This window comes from Zootoca vivipara, chromosome 14, assembly GCF_963506605.1.
Source record: "Zootoca vivipara chromosome 14, rZooViv1.1, whole genome shotgun sequence".
Lineage (NCBI taxonomy): Eukaryota > Metazoa > Chordata > Lepidosauria > Squamata > Lacertidae > Zootoca > Zootoca vivipara.
Window position 1 is genome coordinate 38,148,689 of NC_083289.1, and position 18,426 is coordinate 38,167,114.

At 41.0% G+C, this 18,426-nt stretch overlaps 1 protein-coding gene across 8 annotated transcripts in view; it reads left to right on the top strand.

The window, feature by feature from the left end:
• Window positions 1–18,426, top strand: part of MRTFB (myocardin related transcription factor B) — a 93,458-nt gene that overhangs the window by 46,108 nt on the left and 28,924 nt on the right. The window contains exon 1 of one of the 8 annotated variants that reach the window (XM_035132291.2): window positions 3,423–4,048. The exons of 6 other annotated variants lie outside the window; for them this stretch is intronic. In XM_035132291.2, coding sequence (XP_034988182.2) covers window positions 3,895–4,048 — 154 coding nt within the window. In that variant the 5' untranslated portion in view covers window positions 3,423–3,894. Of the gene's footprint in view, window positions 1–3,422; window positions 4,049–18,426 lie in introns of those variants that run through there. One more of the 8 variants, XM_035132293.2, reaches the window with a different exon arrangement.

Consider the following 18,426-nt stretch of genomic DNA (forward strand, 5'->3'; position numbering starts at 1 on the left):
TGGTGCAAGTAAAAGGCTCCAAAGTCCATATCAGGACAATACCTTTATGAGGCCAACTGAAACATCACAACATAGTGTACAAGCATTCAAGTTCTCCAGAACTCTTGATCAGGCAGATGAAAGACAGAACACTGATTGGGCTAATGTTGAAGCCATGATGCCTCTCTCTCTAGTCACAGTCTTTAGATTGGATGGGGAGGACATAGCAGACATTCAAATGAGGCTGTTGAGGTGCTATGTAGGTATCAGGTTGCACCTTGGACATCTGGTAGCAACAAGCATAGCAATGGATGTACTTGTATAAAATTCAACAATTTCATCATTTTTTGCAATATGCCCAATGGGTATTTTATTCAATTTTAAATCTTTCTTAATTGACTTCAGTTGATGGACTACAACCTTGTATAGAAATTATTTTGTTGAGTATTATGAGAAACTAGTGCAGGAAAAAAATCCATTATATTATTTTACTTCAATGCAGCCTCCTCCCCCCCCCCAAAAAAGTAGAGGCTTTACGTATTTAACCACCCAAAATGTGTTTTCTGCTATTTTTTTTATTCCCTGCCATAAATGCTAGTTCCTTTGGTTTCTGCTGAATGCCTTCATTTCAAAGCATTCTAGCCCACCATTTTGGAGGTTTACTTGGTGCATTATATTATTAAAATATAATCTTCAGTTTGCCTTTACAACAGATTATTGCTGCCAATAAGTGTGGACCATAGCAACAGTGGTAAGCTAAGTGAGGAACCTGCTGTTTTGCTTTTTAATGAGATTCTGCTTCCATAGTGCTGCTGTTTTTTGTTTTTTTAAATGCTACTTTCAGATTGATTATATAGAGGGATTCAATGTTGTGCTATGCCAATCATTATTTCAGGGGAAGCATTTCAACTTGCCAGATGGAACAGTCCCCCCTTTCTTCCCACGCACTGATTTGAGGGTTCTCTAGACACCCCCCCAGTCAGTTTTGGGGAAACAGGAAAGAGGGTGGGACTTTATTGAGCAACCAGATGTCATTTTGTGGGCATCTGCTGACAGGACTCATTATTTTATTTTATTTATTTATTTCATAAAAATATTTACTGATTGATTGATTGTTTTTTTAATAAAAAATACCCTCAGAAGTTAAAAACAATAAAACTAATCACTAAGAAAAATGTACAACTTTAACTTGAGACGTTTGAAAAGTTAAAATGACAATAGACTAAAAAGAGATTAAGACCTTTATCTTAGTGTTTTTGTGACAATGTTTGGGGGTTAACCTGATAGTCTAGTCTAGTTGAGTGAGAAGTATTGTAGACAGTGCAGCATTAGGAGGATTTGGTAGGTTGAAAGTATTGTTCAATGTAGTTAAACAAATTGCATTAGTTGAATAACTTGCAGGGTTTTGTTGAAGCCTGTAAGGTGAATTTGGTAACCAGAGCAGCATAAGGGCAACAAAATTAGCTGACATTTGAGTAGAAGTAATTTCCCTTTGCCACAAAATTTTGCTCTGGTTGCTCCAAAGGATTCCAGGGGACCATTAAGGAAAACTGTTTTCTCCTGTTGGGTGGTTGACATTGAAGAACTGCTTTCAGTTACTAATTGAAAAGATAAAAAAGACTGCTTGCAGATCAAAAAGCTTGTGGGGGAAGAGGAGGTGTTCTGGAGTGATGTAATGAGGGTAAAGTGCTGCTGCACAAAAGAAAGCAATTGAAGTTTGCTACATTAGAAATGCTACATGGAATAAAATGAGAAGAGAGCCATGACACTGTACAGTAGTACCTCGGTTTACAAACACAATTGGTTCCGGAAGTCTGTACTTAACCTAAAGCGTACTTAACCTGAAGCGAACTTTCCCATTGAAAGCAATGGAAAGTGGATTAATCCATTCCAGACGGTCCATGGAGTACTCAACCTGAAGCGTACTTAACCCGAGGTATGAGTGTAATTGGTTCTGGAAGTCCGTATTTAACCTGAAGCATACTTAACCTGAAGCGAACTTTCCCATTGAAAGTAATGGAAAGTGGATTAATCTGTTCCAGACAGGTCCGCGGAGTATTTAAACTGAAAATACTCAAACCGAGGCGTACTTAAACTGAGGTATGACTGTATGCTCTTGTAGAGCAAGAATAGCAACATTTGTATTGCTTTCATGTTTCACTTTATGCTAGTGAGATGGCCCTCAAGTGTTGAAACATAGCCATAAAGATTTGATATAGGAGAGTGGGCAGGTGAGTGCCAACCCCAACTTTCCTTCTCTGATTTCAGCTGGTTTTGCCTTTTCTTACCATCCTTTATTTCTGGTTCCTGGCAGTTTTCCTGCAGTTGTCCTTTTACCCCACCCCACCCCAATTCTAACACTTCTTCCATACCTAAGTTATCTGCTTTTCTCCACTTCAGTTTTGCTCAGCTGTAGCCAGTCTTTATAGATACAGTATATGGAACTGTTGCATACCCCTGTTTCTCCGAAAATAAGACGTAGCCATAAAATAAGCCATAGCAGGATTTTTAAGCATTCAAGGAATATAAGCCATACCATGAAAATAAGCCATAGTGATAGGCACCTTAACCTTGTAGGTTAAACTGTACCATACTTAATAAAAAAATAAGACATCCCCTGAAAATAACCCATAGTGTTGTTTTTAAAGGAAAAATAAATATAAGACGGTGTCTTATTTTCGGAGAAACACTGTAGACGTAGGTGAGTCCTGTCACAATGAGCAGATTTGCTCATTTTCTTCTTATTGGATGTGTCCTTCCTACCCTAAGTCTGGCACCGTCACTCATTTGTGTGTCCAATTCTGTAGCAGTTCTATCTTTTGTTCAACTTTGTATGACTGCAATCCATTAGAGCCTAAACAAGGCCCCTGCTTTATGACCTAGTGCCTTATTGAGCTCTTTACAGATGCCTTCTTTCTTTGCACACTAGAAATACATGTGTAGATGCTGTTAGTGGGGAAGCTTATCAGATGTTATTATTGGATGTCTGTGAGAAAAGGGATTGGATTGGGGCATTGGCTGGTGATGTCACAGAAGCACTGAAGGTTTCCTTCTCAGGTTGCTTTGAAGTGTGTTTCTTGCATCTTGGATTCACTTCCAGACATTAATGTCACATACTTCCCAAACATCTTTCTCTCTTTTACAATACTGTAGTACCTCTTTAGCCCAGGTTTCCAAAGCGATTTGGTGGGGGAAAGGCAGACAGAAAGGTTAGCCTGCTTATGGACATGCAGAATGCTGTTAAATTCAGTTTCTTGAAATGAACACATGTACACAATTCTAGTTGCTTCACCACCACCACCTTTTACTTGTGATGCTACAGATAACTCCTTGATGATTGTTTTGCATTATGCTTCTACAGCCTGTGGCTGTAGCAGGAGAAGAGAGAGAGAGAGAGAGAGAGAGAGAGAGAGAGAGAGAGAGAGAGAGAGAGAGAGAGAGAGAGAGAGAGAGAGAGAGAGAGAGAGAGAGAGAGACCACAACATCAATATGTCATCTTAGGTATCGCCAAATGCTGCTCCTTCCAACTGCTGAGATTTATTTTTAACTGCCTGACTCAGTGTTTGTCAGATGATTCTGGCCATCAAACTGCATATTGAATGCAAAGTACAGAGAAAGCGAGGGTGGCTGAAAAAGGGGAGGGGTGAGGGGTGGTTGTCTGGGGAAGGAGGTGGGACTTGGAAGCTCTCCACATAGGCTCACAGGCTTCTTATCTCAGAGAGAGTTATGTGCTTCTAGCAGTTTGAGTGTACTTTCAGGTCAAGCTGAGAAGTAAAGGGTAATGGCTGCTTTCAAATGCTTTAAAGACATAATTGCTCAATTATTGCTACATTGAGCAAAAGGAGCAGCATACTGCTGGTTTGTAAATTGGTCTCTTTCCTGTGCTGGATGTTGCCTTTCTAAAGGAGTCCCATCATGATCGATAGCTCTAAGAAGCAGCAACAGGGTTTCCCAGAGATTTTGCCTGTTGGGGATATTGAATCATTGAAAGAAAAGGAATGTCTTGACACGAACAACCAGAAAAGTCTTAAGGAAGGTCAGTTTCAAGGCTTGGGAGATAAATGGGAAGGTAAATATGTAATTGGGTCTGGCTTAATTTTGATGGGTTAGAATTATAAGTGTGTGTGTGTGTGTGTGTGTGTGTGTGTGTGTGTGTGTGTGTTGTGTGTGTGTGTGTGTGTGTGTGTGTGTGTGTGTAAAGATTGCAAAGCAATGCTCTGAAATCTTTAGTTTGGTTCCTAGCTGTTTACTAGTGCTGGTTCTTGAAGAGAAAGTAATCTTCCAATGATATCTTGGAGGTAAATGCTCTTTTCACAATCACTTTGGTTCACAAAATCTGCTGTTTCACAATTTGAAGTCAAATAGAGACAACAGAATCAGAAATATCTGCTTAGGAATCTTATTCACAGTCATTTCTGACTTCCTCCTGCTGCTAAGTACAATTCTGCTTTGCCATGTTTTTATATTTAGCAGCTTCATATTGTGTCTCTTGTTAAATGGCCAACAGTGCAATAAAATAAAGGAAAGCCCCTTATCCCCCCCAAAGTCTAGGAAAGTTGGGAGAGTTATAAACACTCCATGATGGCATCTGTACTAGCAAATTTTAAAAAGACACAGCAGGATGTATCCAATGTATTGTTCAAGTTGTAGCAGAAATGTATCTATTCTCTGAATCAACAATTGTGGCATTTTTATACAGTATTGTGAGGCAAACAGCAGTACAGTATAGGAAGTTGTAGTTTTATTTCATTCCTCAAGCATGACTTTTATTCCTCAAAATGAGATTTTTAAAGACATTATGCCCCTCCCCCCCAAGCAATATCCTGCTTCCCTGATGGATCTCTATCAGTTTTCCTTTCTGGATTCTTATACCTAATTGCTTTGGAGTATCTGGTAGTGAGCCAGAGAACACTGTTTGTTTCCTTTGATACAGAACTGGCACTTCCTTCAAACCAGAGACTGCTTTCCTTCTTGACAGAAAGTGTATAAATATATAAAAGTACATTGGGAAATTGAGGAAAAGACCATTTCATTGCAGTTCATGTTAGAGACCAGTTTTTTTTAAAGAGTAAAATGTTATATTTCCATCCCTTCTAACATTTAATGTCAGTTTATGCTTTTAATTGTCACTTTCTTGAAAGAGTGACCACTTTTCTTGAATAAATGGAAAGCAGGATGTCAGGAATATAAATAACTGTAGCTAAGAGCAAAATGATAGTTCTGTGTCTTACCACAAAACAAAACCACTAATAAAAATAGTGAACAAAAAAAAAGAAAAGGAAAAAAAGACACGCCCTGCAATTTTTGACTGTAAGTAGAATTTTACTCTACTGTAAATTCTCCCCCTACCACCACACATGAGAAGTTATACCTCCTCCTAATGCACAGAGTTAAAGTGTTTTGTGTGAACTGCTTCTACACAGGTAAAACCACAGCTCTTCCTGCAACTGTGACTGCTGGGATAATTGCAACAATGGTAAAACAGCTGCCTGTGGTCTTTACGTGCAGCTTGGTCATCCTTCCCCATGCTGGTGTAATGCCATGTTTGCTCACATGCAGGGAGCTTTGTATAAACCAGATGTCAGGGTGTAGAGGTCAGCATATGTTTTCATCTTTCAAATGTCTATATTGTTTAAGGCATGCCCTTGAACATTATTCACATTTGTATCCCACTTTTCCTCCAAGGAGCTCAGGTGGTGTGTATGTATATTTTGTCCTCACAGCAATCCTGCATGGTAGGTTAAACTGAGAGATAGTGATGGATGCAAAGTCACCCAGTGAGCTTCATGATGGAGCAAACTCAGCTTAGAACCATCTGTTGTAAAGAACATGGTGGACCAATCTTTGACAGTCAGGTCAAGCAGGAGTATCTTCATTTGATTAGTGCTTTAGCATCTGTAGTGGCATTCTGTCTTCAGGGAACAAATCCAAAGTGTTGGTTTTTGTCTGTGTGTGTAGAGCCCAAAAATATACGTATAGGGGTTGGGCTCCATATACTTAAGCCACACCAATCTCATACTACCACCATTCTCATACTCTATCCAATCCCTTTCTACCTATGGAGCTTCCATCCCTTAAAAATGTACCCTGAACTTCAACACCATTCAGAAGACCTTTCTGTTAGACACAACTTTTAGCATGTGGGTTTATTCTGATATACTTGGATATCTTATATATATTTGTTTGTTTATTTTAAAAATGTTTATATACCACTATATCAAAAAACATATCAAAACGGTTTACAATGACAATATCTATGCTTTTAAAACCAAGGATAATCATCTAACTATTACAGAAAGATGTTTTTCAACTTTTGCATTGTAGTTAACCTTACATGGGGTTACCTTACAGGTTGGTTAGAAATCTAAATTAATCGTGTTAGAGTCTCCTCACAGAGTTGATTATTTACAGTGTAATGCAGCTTTTAGTATCAGTGCATCCCAAAAGATCCTGAGGGCTAGTATGGGGTTATTGAGAATGGTATGACAGGATGAAAACAACAGCACCATACTGGAGGAAACAGAACGTAGCTGCTAGCATGTACATAGCAGTTAGCATGTTCTTATACAGTATATCCCTAATGTGTGTTTTCTAAACTAACTGTTCCCACAGAGGAAGGTGGATATCCATGCATGAGTTGTCCCCTCCCACTTGCTCCACTGGGCAGGAAAAAGTAAATGAAAAGAGGTCACCTAAGCTGGCAGAGCAACTTTCCCCCAGTTCACATCCTGCCCAGCTCCACACCACGCTGCTTTTGGGATGGCTCCAAGTCTATCTTGGACCATGGGATCTTTCCCCTTGGCTGCAGCTCATCACCTTCCAGCCTTAGGACCGCAGTTATTTTAATCATCATCAACAGCAAAAAGGGAGAACAGGAAATTTGGGGTCAGATAGCAGAGGGGGTGGATAGGATGAGTTCTCCAACAATCTCTGATGATACCTCTGAGGACTAGTCTCTGAGAGGCCCCAGGTTGCCTGTTGTTCTTGAGGAGTGGTTTTACCCGCTGCCTCCTTCAAGCAGGCAGAGACCACCCTTTCTTTTCTTTTTTTTTTAATTGTTTTATTAAGGGTTTTCTTGGTTTACAAAGATAAGAGGAGCAATGTCTCTCTTAACACTTTTACAGCTTGGTTTCATTTGTTGAGACATTGGAGAGGCATTAAACACCTCCCTGGCCCAGCTACCGGTAGCTGTCTCTTCCCTGGCAGCTTTTTTATCAACCAAAGGGACAAGGTTCCAGAGCGCAAGGCATCACCCTGACCAATCCGAGCACCTTGTCTACACAGTTAGTAAATTAGCCTTACTATCTGAAACTCATCCAACACAAAAGGACTAGGCAGTGCTCTGGACACCTCTTCCATCCTTTTATCTTCTCTCCTCCTGCTTTTATCTTACAAACTGTAATTAGTGGCATTTAGTAAACATACAGATAATAACTATAAATATTAATTTACCCTTCAAACTCTGCTGCCAGGATCTTTAACAAACCATTTAAAATTGTTTCCAGTAAAGGGGTTCGGTTGCATTTTTAAAAATCATGGTATTAAAAAAATCTGCTTTATACCAGTCATGCTTCTGTTACTCATTTTTAGTGAGTTACCATACAGAAATTCTAAATTACTGGGCTTCTCCCCCCTCCCTCTTTCAAAACTGGAGTAGAATGATAACTCATTAAAATGGTGAGCTGGCATCTTCTATCACCCTTCATCTTGAAATCTTTTTTGATGGGGCAGAAAAGGATTTTACAAAGAGCATTCATTAATGCACAAAACCGTGAAGATTTTGACAAAAATGCAGAAAGTAGAATCCTCTTAGTATCAGATGTCTTAGGTTAATCCATAAAGATGTTAACCCTTTGGAGTGACTTACAGAGATGAATCCTATATTGGTCCAAGCACGATCATTTTGATTTATTTTATCTATCTATCCATTGTTTTCATGAATTTCAGTCTTTCTCTGGAAATTAACAACAACTTTTAAAAAATCGATTGGCTCTTTGCTATTTCATGTTAATCTTAATATGTTTACAGTAGTTCTGTGTGATTTGTTGTTGAAAAATACAACATTTGCCCTGAAAGCCACATCATGAACAATAAAAAGATTATAATATAATGTGCATTCTAATTTTTGAGATGTTGAATTTAATTAAATGATGGCAAGTCTATCATCTTTCAACAAAATCAAATTATTTCTGGAATCAGTTTACAATAAATAAATAAAACATTACAATCTGTATATACAGGGCAAAATGTGGATTTCAGTACTCTTGAAATACTTAGCAACCAAATTTCCAAGACCCAGTGAGTTTTTAGAAATGTTTCCATTTTCAACTGAATTTTTAGCTGTCTGTATAAAATAGGCATGATCTTCAATATTCAAATACTTCATCTCTCTTTCTGCACTTTTAGAGTAATTCTAATTGATGCAGCCACACAATAAATTATTTTAGTCCAACATTAGGACAGCATCATATATTGCATTGTGAGCAATTGCCAAAGTGGAAAAATTGCTCCATTTATTGTTTTTTAAAGGAGGGGAAATCAGTTTTGTAACAACTGTGATAAATTCAAAGGAACTCACCAGACTTCTGCACTGTTTCCATGGCAGCAAGAAGAACAGCTGTAGTGCCTTCTGTAAATGTCCAAAGTCAAATACTGGAAAACCTGTTTTTTAAGCTCTTACTACTTTACTTCATTGCAGCTGGTTACCTTCTGTTGAAGAATGGAATACAGTGTGAGATGGAAGATTAAATTTTGACCAACATTGCAATTCATATCTCTTTATTTTACTCAAGTTTAAGCAGATGTACCCCCATCCCTACTATAAAAATGATATCCAAAGTAGCAGAATAAAAAGATAATGATCAAATGACAAGATCTGGGATTGCCTGAAATAACAGTATAATTAATAACAACTGCTAGGATCAGCAACCCTTTCCAGACACACTATCTGCTGAATATGACCAGTTTAGCGGGGGGGGGGGGGGGAAGAAACTCTTGCACTGCACACAAGTGGAAAAAAGAAGCCAATATTTATCACTCAGAGAACATATCTAGAAATGGTTGCCAAATTGAGTTTCATTTCTTGCAATTAGCCCTGCTGTAGTTTGCAGCTGGTTATTTAGTGGATGAATCGAATAGGTCTTCAACACAGTTTTCTATTGTTGGCAAAGAGTGTGACTTCCCAAACTACAGCACAATTAGTTTTACCAAGAGCGGTGTTTTAACTGTTCAAAGCACAGCTGTTTGTGGATGGATCCAAGAATAAATCTATTTATCTATTTATGACATTTATGGGGTTCCTCTCAAGAAAGCCTCCCACCTGTCTGCTGGAACATGCATCCTGGTCTAATTAATGACTGTGTTGTTGTTTTGCTAGAAATTGATTTAATTGGCTTGTATTCTTCTTATTGACTTGATTTTATTGTGTGCTTCCCTGGGAATCCTTGAAGGCTGACAGGCAGTGCCTAAATAAATAAATAAATAAATAAAATGGGTGCTCGGTACATCTGCGAGGGATGGTACCAGGGACACAATGTAGCAGTGATGACAACACTATCTCCTGGGGGTTTATGTGAGAATTGTGTGTTTGTTCATTTTGTTGTTTGTAAATCCATGCTGCATATTTTATTTATTAATTGGTTTATTATTAAATATATATTTCAATGGTGGGTTGGGAAAGATCTTTACCTGAAAGGCTTGTTGAAAGAGGAATGGCTTCACTAGCTGCCAAAAAACCCAATAAAGATCAGGCATAGGCAAACTTGGCCCTCCAGATGTTTTCAGACTACAACTCCCATGATCTCTAGCTAGCAGGACCAGTGGTCAGGGATGATGGGAATTGTAGTGCCAAAACATCTGGAGGGCCGAGTTTGACTATGCCTGATGAAGATGGTGCCTGTATAATATTTGATGGGAGGGAATTGCAAAGGATAGGTGCCCAGTTCCTATATTGTGGGGAACAAACCTCCTGATAAGATGGTATCTGCAGGAGGCCTTTGCTCACAGAGTGCAAATTATTCATTCAGTTATTAAATTTCTATACTCCCCTTCATCAACGCATCCCAGGGCAGTTTACAATACAAAACACAAAAATGTACACCATAGTAACAAACGAAAACAATATTCTCACAATTCAAAAGGGCACAGATTATTTTTGCCTGGCACCTAAAGATATGCAGGGCTGGCCCAAAGGCAACGCTGGGTGGCGCAATGCGCCAGAGCACCGGGCCGCCAGACAGCCGCGCTGCGCCCACCACCAGACTCCCTTTCCGAGCCCCTCCTGCCGCCGCCGCATCATCCAACGTGGCCACCGAGGCATGGGCGCCAGGGAAGAGGTGGAGGATGGAGAGGCGAGCGCTGGTCCCGGCCGGCGGCCCTGGTGCCGTGCAGAGGAAGAGGAAGGAGAGGCAGGCCCCGTACTCCCTCCGTCCCTCCCTGCCCCCCCTCCCCTTTCGTTGCGAACACCCCCGGCGGCTCCTGCACCACGCAGTGCAGTGCGGGAGTGAAGCCAAGCTGGAGGGGAGGGGCCAGAGCAGAGAGCAGAGCAAAGAGGAGGCGGAGGGTGCGGGGAGCCGAGCCGGGACTCCTGGGTCTGCCCTGCAGCCGCTGCCCGCCTCCTCCAAACCTGGCTCCCAAAACTTGACTCCCCTCTGGCGGGAGAGAGCCCTGCCGTCGCCACCAAGCATTTTCCGACGAGGGAAGGCAGAGCAGGGATCACACAAGCACCACACTGCAGCCCAGCAGCAACAGCGAGACCGGCGGCTACCCCATGGTAGCCCTCACTGGGCAAAAGCACCGAGCTCACGGGCGCAAAGGGGCAGCTCCCACCGCTGCCTCCGAAGTCTCCCCGGGCTGCTGTGAGGGACTGCAGGCGACGCAGGTGGAGGGTAGAGGAACAGGAGGGGGGCGCCGGAGGGATCCTTGAACCACGGCGCTGGATAGGTTTAAGACGGCCCTGAAGATATGTAACAAATGCTCTAGGCCAGCCGCCCTGGGAAGAACATTCCACAAGTCGGGAGCTGCCACAAAAAAGGCCCAGTTTTGTGTTGTCACCCTCTGGACCTCTCAATTGGGTTTATAAGGGGTGAGATAATCTTTCAAGTATTCTGGTCCCATGCTTTATAGAACTTTATACACCAGAACCAGCAGCTTGAACCCCGTAGCTAATTGGCAACCAGTACAATTCTTTCTGTAATGCATTTTGCACTTGCTGCAGCTTCTGGGCCTGCAATACATAGAGTGCATTGCAGACCCTCCAAGTGTCCCTATTTTCCAGGGACTTTCCAGATTTAGAGAAGATGTCCTGGTTTCTGATTTGATCCTGGAATATCCCGCTTTTCCTAAGGATGTCCCTATTTTCATTGGAGAAATGCTCAAGGGTATGGAGTTATCCGACCCCCGAGCCATCTGAAGGCAATGCTGTATAGAATTCTTTTCAATGTTTAATGTTTTATTATGATTTTATATATGTAGGAAGCTGCCCAGATTGGCTTGGGCAACCCAGTAAGATGTGTGGGGTGTAAATGGCAAAATTATCATTATGGAATGGGACGTCCCTATTTTCATTGGAGAAATGTTGGAGGGTATGGCATGACAGTATTTTAAGTTCTCTTAGCACCTCTTCTTTTGGTGTGGTGGCAACAGCTCAAGGCTAAATTGATTCCTAGCTATGGTTTGTGCAGATGGACAATAAAGTCACATTAAATTATAATTAAGATGCCTGCAGGGGAAAGCCTATCTATTTTTTTAAACAACAACAGCCCATCTTGTTTTAAAAGTAAAGAGAATACATGCTTTACACTTTGTGTCCTGCTTCCCCCCACTGTTCATACTTCGTTTGATATGTTTATATATGCCAGTGAATCCCACATTATAAATCACAGTGTTTATAATACTTGTACATTCAAAATGCAGCTGGACATTTTAGATGACACATTTAAAAACACAGACAGAAGTTGAACAGAACATGCTACAAAACTCATTGGAGCTGGAATTAAATAGTTCTATCACCTTAAAATTGCTGAGGATCTTGGTGGACTATTTAGTTATTCTTTTCTGCCTGTTGTAGCTATTATAATGCACTGTGCTATATGCTAGGGTTGCCATTTGTGAAATCCCAGTTGCAACATGAACGGAATGGTAGCTTGGTCTTGGGCAAGCTGCCATTTTTCTCCCACAGCACTCTATTGATAATAGAGGGAAATAGCAATATTGCCCATTTTATAAGTTTGCTTTGTGGATTACTAATGTATGTGAAGCAGCTTTAGTGCTCAGGAAATAAGCAATTTCTACTTGAATAATTATGGATTGATTTAATATGCTTTTAATACCTTTTTATTTCCATCTGTAATACTTTTCAGGTGCTAAACTATGAATTAAATGTGTTGCTTCTCAGAACTGCATTACACCATTTAAAGATGAGCAAGTGATTTTCCTCAGTATCACGTGTATTTAAATACAACTTTGTGTAGATTTCACAAGGGGTCCTGCCGAATTCCTTGAAGACTTGTGAAGGCAAAAAGCAGACTAAAAATGTCTTAAATAAGTAATCAATACATAAACACACTGAGTTTTCTGTGTATTTGAGTTGTGGCAGTCTTGTGGAATAAAAACATAAGACTGGAGCACAAAGAGCTACTACTGTGTAGTGCTGTAGATGTCTACTCAGAAGTAAGTCTTATTTTCATGGGACTTACTCCCAGGTAAGTGTGGAACTGCAGCAAATTAAAAAAGGGATTTGCACTAGCTCTATATAATTTATTTTTGTTTGGTTTTGAACAGCTGATATCCATGACATACCACATACTGTTTCCCAGAGTGCTCAACTATTTAAAAGCAGAGTGCCATGGGGTTGGCTGGGGGTACTGTTTGAGAAGAACAAGTTGAGAAATTGGAATTGTGGGATCATGGTATAATTCACATTGTAGCATAGGTAAAACTCAGATAAGAAACAAACAAAATATGGCAGATATCCATGCAACTGTAAAAGCGCCAACTATAGGCCTAAACCTTGTATTCACCTTGTATTCTTGATTAGTTTATTACAAATATTCATGTCCCAGTTTTCTGATTCAAAAGTGAACCACTGAGGTGGCTAACACAAGCAGACGTTTTGTTGTTGTTGTTGTTTAGTCGTTTAGTCGTGTCCGACTCTTCGTGACCCCATGGACCATAGCACGCCAGGCACTCCTGTCTTGCACTGCCTCCCGCAGTTTGGTCAAACTCATGTTCGTAGCTTCGAGAACACTGTCCAACCATCTTGTCCTCTGACGTCCCCTTCTCCTAGTGCCCTCAATCTTTCCCAACATCAGGGTCTTTTCCAAGGATTCTTCTCTTCTCATGAGGTGGCCAAAGTATTGGCGCCTCAGCTTCAGGATCTGTCCTTCCAGTGAGCACTCAGGGCTGATTTCCTTCAGAATGGATAGGTTTGATCTTCTTGCAGTCCATGGGACTCTCAAGAGTCTCCTCCAGCACCATAATTCAAAAGCATCAATTCTTCAGCGATCAGCCTTCTTTATGGTCCAGCTCTCACTTCCATACATCACTACTGGGAAAACCATAGCTTTTCCATACATCACTACTGGGAAAACCATAGCAGACGTTTAATACCACACAAAAGAGAGAGTGATTAAAAAGCTAACTGATGAGCAGCACACAAGCACACATCCCATAATCCTGGTGGACATTTTATTAGATTTTAATAGAACCTTGTGACAAACCTTCTGGAATAATGACAGTGCTTGTATTTTAAAAGTCTGAGATTATAACAACATCAGAGCTCTTTGAACAATTTGAAATACCGGTAATTAAAAGGGCAAACATTTTGCTCTCTAATTTATTATGAAAAAGGTTGCTTGACTGTGTGTGTGTACGTACACACACACACACACACACACACACACACACACACACACACACACACAAAATATACTTGGCAACATTTCAGTTTAACTCACTTTATTTGGGGAATGGCTCTTATTATATTGTTTGGGGTATAGTTCCCACTCCGGAGCCTTCACATTGGAACCTTGGCTTGCACTGCATTTCTGGCAATGGCAAATGCATTGTTAATCCCCATAACTAATAGCATTTCTGCTTGTCTCATGTCGCTTTTGGCAGTAGGCTTTTTAAAGTGCTAGTCTTTCTGATAGACTCAAGGCATCAGATGTGTTTATACTATCCTGAGCCCATGCTGCATTATAAAATGAGCACCAGCATCTTCTGGCATGTCCATTGCAGTAAACAGGTATATTTCACAACAGGACACTAGATAAAAATGTTTGGCACTGCAACACAATTGAATTGCTTGATGTGCTCTTAACTGAACGAATGTATTTTTGAAAGGTTGTTATTCTAAAAGATGAGCCACAGTTTAGTATTAATTTGTTTTCATTGGTAAGTTTCATTTGTTGCTCTCCACATGGAGGAACAAGTCTTCAAAAGTTAAGGCACAGGCTTAGCTCAAGTGTCTGTTGTTTCAAATAAGTTATAAAAGCAAATGTTACTAAAGGTGTGTATAAAAGGTTTTTAAAGTGATATGGGGATTCCTTGCTCTTCATGTCCAGTAAGTACTTGACCCTACTTAGAGATTTTAGCCTGTAAGTGTAGAGATAACCAAAATGACTTTCCTGTGTAATCCATTTCTCTCTCCTCTCTCTCTCTCTCTTCTCACAGTGACTTAATGTTCATACCAGTGAAAGAACTGAACACTCTAATTTAGAATGTTCTGAGATGGTATCTGAAGTATTCTTCACAAACTGATCAAAGGCTAATCTTACTCTTCTGTCCAGACCTCACAGATTCCCTGCAGTTATGACTGAAAAGAAAGGCTGCACATTTACACTGTAGTGTTACAGCTGCATGGAGTAACAAGTGGTCAACCTGCATCTTATTAGGCCAGTGGTTGCTGCAGATAAGAAAATATTATACCTGCCACCCCCAAACTTCAGCCCTCCAGATGTTTTGGACTACAATTCCCATAATTCCTGACCACTGGTTCTCTTAGCTAGGCATCATGGGAGTTGTAGGCCAAAACATCTGGAGGGCCACAGTTTGGGGATGCCTGGATTATACCCATGACTTAAGTCAGCAAATAAATAAATAAATAAATAAATAAATAAATAAATACCAACAAATTTGGCCACATTTGTGTATACTGTAATTGAATGTGGTGGCAAACCTTCACCCTCATATACTGATCTCATCTATTAGCCTTGCTATAGATCAGGGGTCCCCAAACTAAGGCCCGGGGGCCGGATGAGGCCCAATCACCTTCTAAATCCAGCCCACGGATGGTCCAGGAATCAGCATGTTTTCACACAAGTCGAATGTGTCCTTTTATTTAAAATGCATCTCTGGGTTATTTGTGGGGCATTGGAATTCGTTCATATTTTTTTTTCAAAATATAGTCCGGCCCCCCACAAGGTCTGAGGGACAGTAGACCGGCCCCCTGCTGAAAAAGTTTGCTGACCCCTGCTATAGATACTGAAAAGATGAAGAGAATAGACAGTGACCCATATTTTCTTGGTGTAGATGTGTGATTACACAAGGCAAAAGTCATGAACTAGAAAGAATAACTCCCTATGTGCTCTTTCCAGTCATGGAGAATTAGAGTTGCTTTATACTAAGTTCTCTATTCTGAGTGTGCTGCGCAATTTATAACCCTAGTGCTCTAGATTTATTAGGATCAGAACTACAAATAGGGGCATGCGAACAAGTTCCTTTTTGTGGTTAATAGAGACAGTGTGAGGCAATGTGCAGTGCATTACCTGGAACATTGCATTGCAGGGTATGGCCTAGTTGCACACCACTCTAAACCAAAATTGAACCACAGGTTATTGAACAAATGGTGTGTAAACCACAAGTTCAGTTGATTGCAGCATGGCTTGTTTGTGTGGGGGGTGGGGGTAAGTTGTTGGGTCAGGTTAGCCATATTGATTTGTATGCTGTTGGCCGGGGGACTCAGCATTGCGTGTGAATGTGGCAATTTTTGGGGGGGGGGGCTTTCTAGAATAATAGAATGGTATTGTTTTCTAAGTTTGTTACGCACACACTAATTTATGGTGCCTACAAGCCTGCACAGATATCTAGAATGGTGATATATTGTTTAGTTTATTGCCTGTTTTTTGAATGTTTTAAATAGTTGTTTTAATTATTTTTAAACAATAATTTTATTGTTTTATTCTATTTGTAAACCTCTTTAAGGATTTTTTTAAAAAAATAAAGCAATGTATAAATTTTATGAAATAAATATAGAACTAACAGAACTCATATTTTAGACTAATAACTTTTTTATATGTCAATATCATACTGAAAATCAAGTTTTTTGGGGAAAAAACACACTGCACATTGAAAGTGTTTGTCATTCGAAAACAAACAATGTCCTAAAATTATAGTGTTGAGTTTCTTTTGACCATCTGGCAACTACTTTTGTTTTGTTTCCATTAAAAAAAAGTAGAATGGAAACTTCACATCCTAAACATATACCGGTATTCTTAAGCTATCAAGAAGAAACAGGAGAATGCAATGTAGTTTATTACGGTATATATATTTCCTATCTTAAATCTCTTTTCAAAAAAACTTTATTTGAAGAGAGAATGTATACATGCTTAGATTAATTGTTTGCTTAGATTCCCTTTTGTTATCTCATATCAAGTCTCAAGGAGAAGTATTAAGATGTAATCATTTTGTTTTGGCAATTAACTTTAAAAAACACACACCAAGATCTACGGAACCAATTTATTTTTGACCTGCAATTCTTTGACTAGGAACTAAGTCCTATTGATATCCTTGCAGTCTAAAAGTTTGTAACTGCCTCCCACAATGTGGTATCTGGCAGGTGTTTTGGATTACAGCTCCCATTAGCCACAGGCAGTGTGGACATTTGTCTAGGTCGGGGTAGGCAACCTAAGGCCCGGGGGCCGGATGTGGCCCAATCGCCTTCTAAATCCGGCCCGCGGACGGTCCAGGAATCACCGTGTTTTTACATGACAAAAAAATGCAGGATCAGGTCCACTATGGCTAGGTTACTGATTTAAACCAGCCTGTGAATGTGTTGGTAGTGTCATTTGATTGCTGAGTGGAAATTTAAAAAGCAAGCAAGGTTGTTTTGGCCCTGAAGGTGTGACTTAATTTTCAAAAGAGAGAAACAGTCTTTTTCTTAAAACTCTGTGAGATAAACTTATTGGCCTTTTGCCACACACATGGCATTTTATATGTGACATACACACAACTGTGGAGTTGTGATAACTGAGGAAGCCTGTAATGAGTTATGCCAACTCAGAAATACAAGAATTGAATAAGTAGGTGGAGAGTCAGTTATTCAGTTTGGACCAAAAGCAGATGTAAAAATACCCCCATTAAAAATGGATAACCAGAAACCTTACGATAGATCTTTAACCTCTGCATGATTCCCTGAGCACACAACAGAACATGTCAAACTTCCAGTGATAGTTCTTTAATAACAAATATATAGTGGGTTGGATTGAATAATATCTTTTCCTGAGCCAGTGCATATGCATGGTAGAATGTGAAAACACATTTTCTTTTCTTGCCTACCCATTCAGCCTTCCCTGCTTACGGGCATTCATGCAGGAGCATAGCATTTGAGTAGGGCCACTATGTATAAAAACCAGTCTGCACAAGGATGATTCCTGGATTTTATCTGGGGTAGAACTATGCTTTGGACCTATTCACATAGGACTTCATGCTAGTAGGTTACTGTATGGATGACTGAGGACACTGGAAAAGAGTTGGGTAGGGAGTGAGATGATTGTGGTGGACTGGGGTAAGGTCTGATCCCAGCCCAATTTGTATTAAGTTTTAAAATCACTCCTTACACTTGATTTTAGTAATCCTTTCAACAGTCCTGACAGACTAGTGTTATAATCCCTGTATCGTAGATGCAGGGCTAAAAGAATAGTGCCGTCCCTTAAATCATTTAGTAAGTTGGGTGAGATTTGATCTGGGGACATGGGCGTACCCAGGATCAAAACTAGGGAGGGGCCAAGGCACGGAAGGGGAGGGGCCACAAAGTGGGCGGGAACGGCGAACTCGCGCTCCGCTGGGCTGTGCTCCTCCCTAGAAGCAGGGCTGGTGGGCGGAGGCGGAGCCCAGCCCAGCGGAGCGCGAGTTCAGCGTTCCCGCCGCGCCGCGCTCTCTGGTTCCCTGCCGCGCTTGGCCTTGCCAGAGGGCGCGACGGGAAGCTGGAGGGAGGGCACAGCGCGGCGGGCGGGTACGGCGAACTCGTGCTCCGCCGGGCTGTGCCCCTCCCTAGAAGCAGGGCTGGTGGGCGGAGGCGGAGCCCAGCCCAGCAGAGCGTGAGTTCGGCGTTCCCGCCCACCGCGCCGCGCTCCCTGGTTCCCCGCCGCGCTTGGCCTTGCCTGAGGGCGCGCCGGGGAGCTGGAGGGAGGGTGTGGCGCGGCGCGGCGGGAATGGCGAACTCGCGCT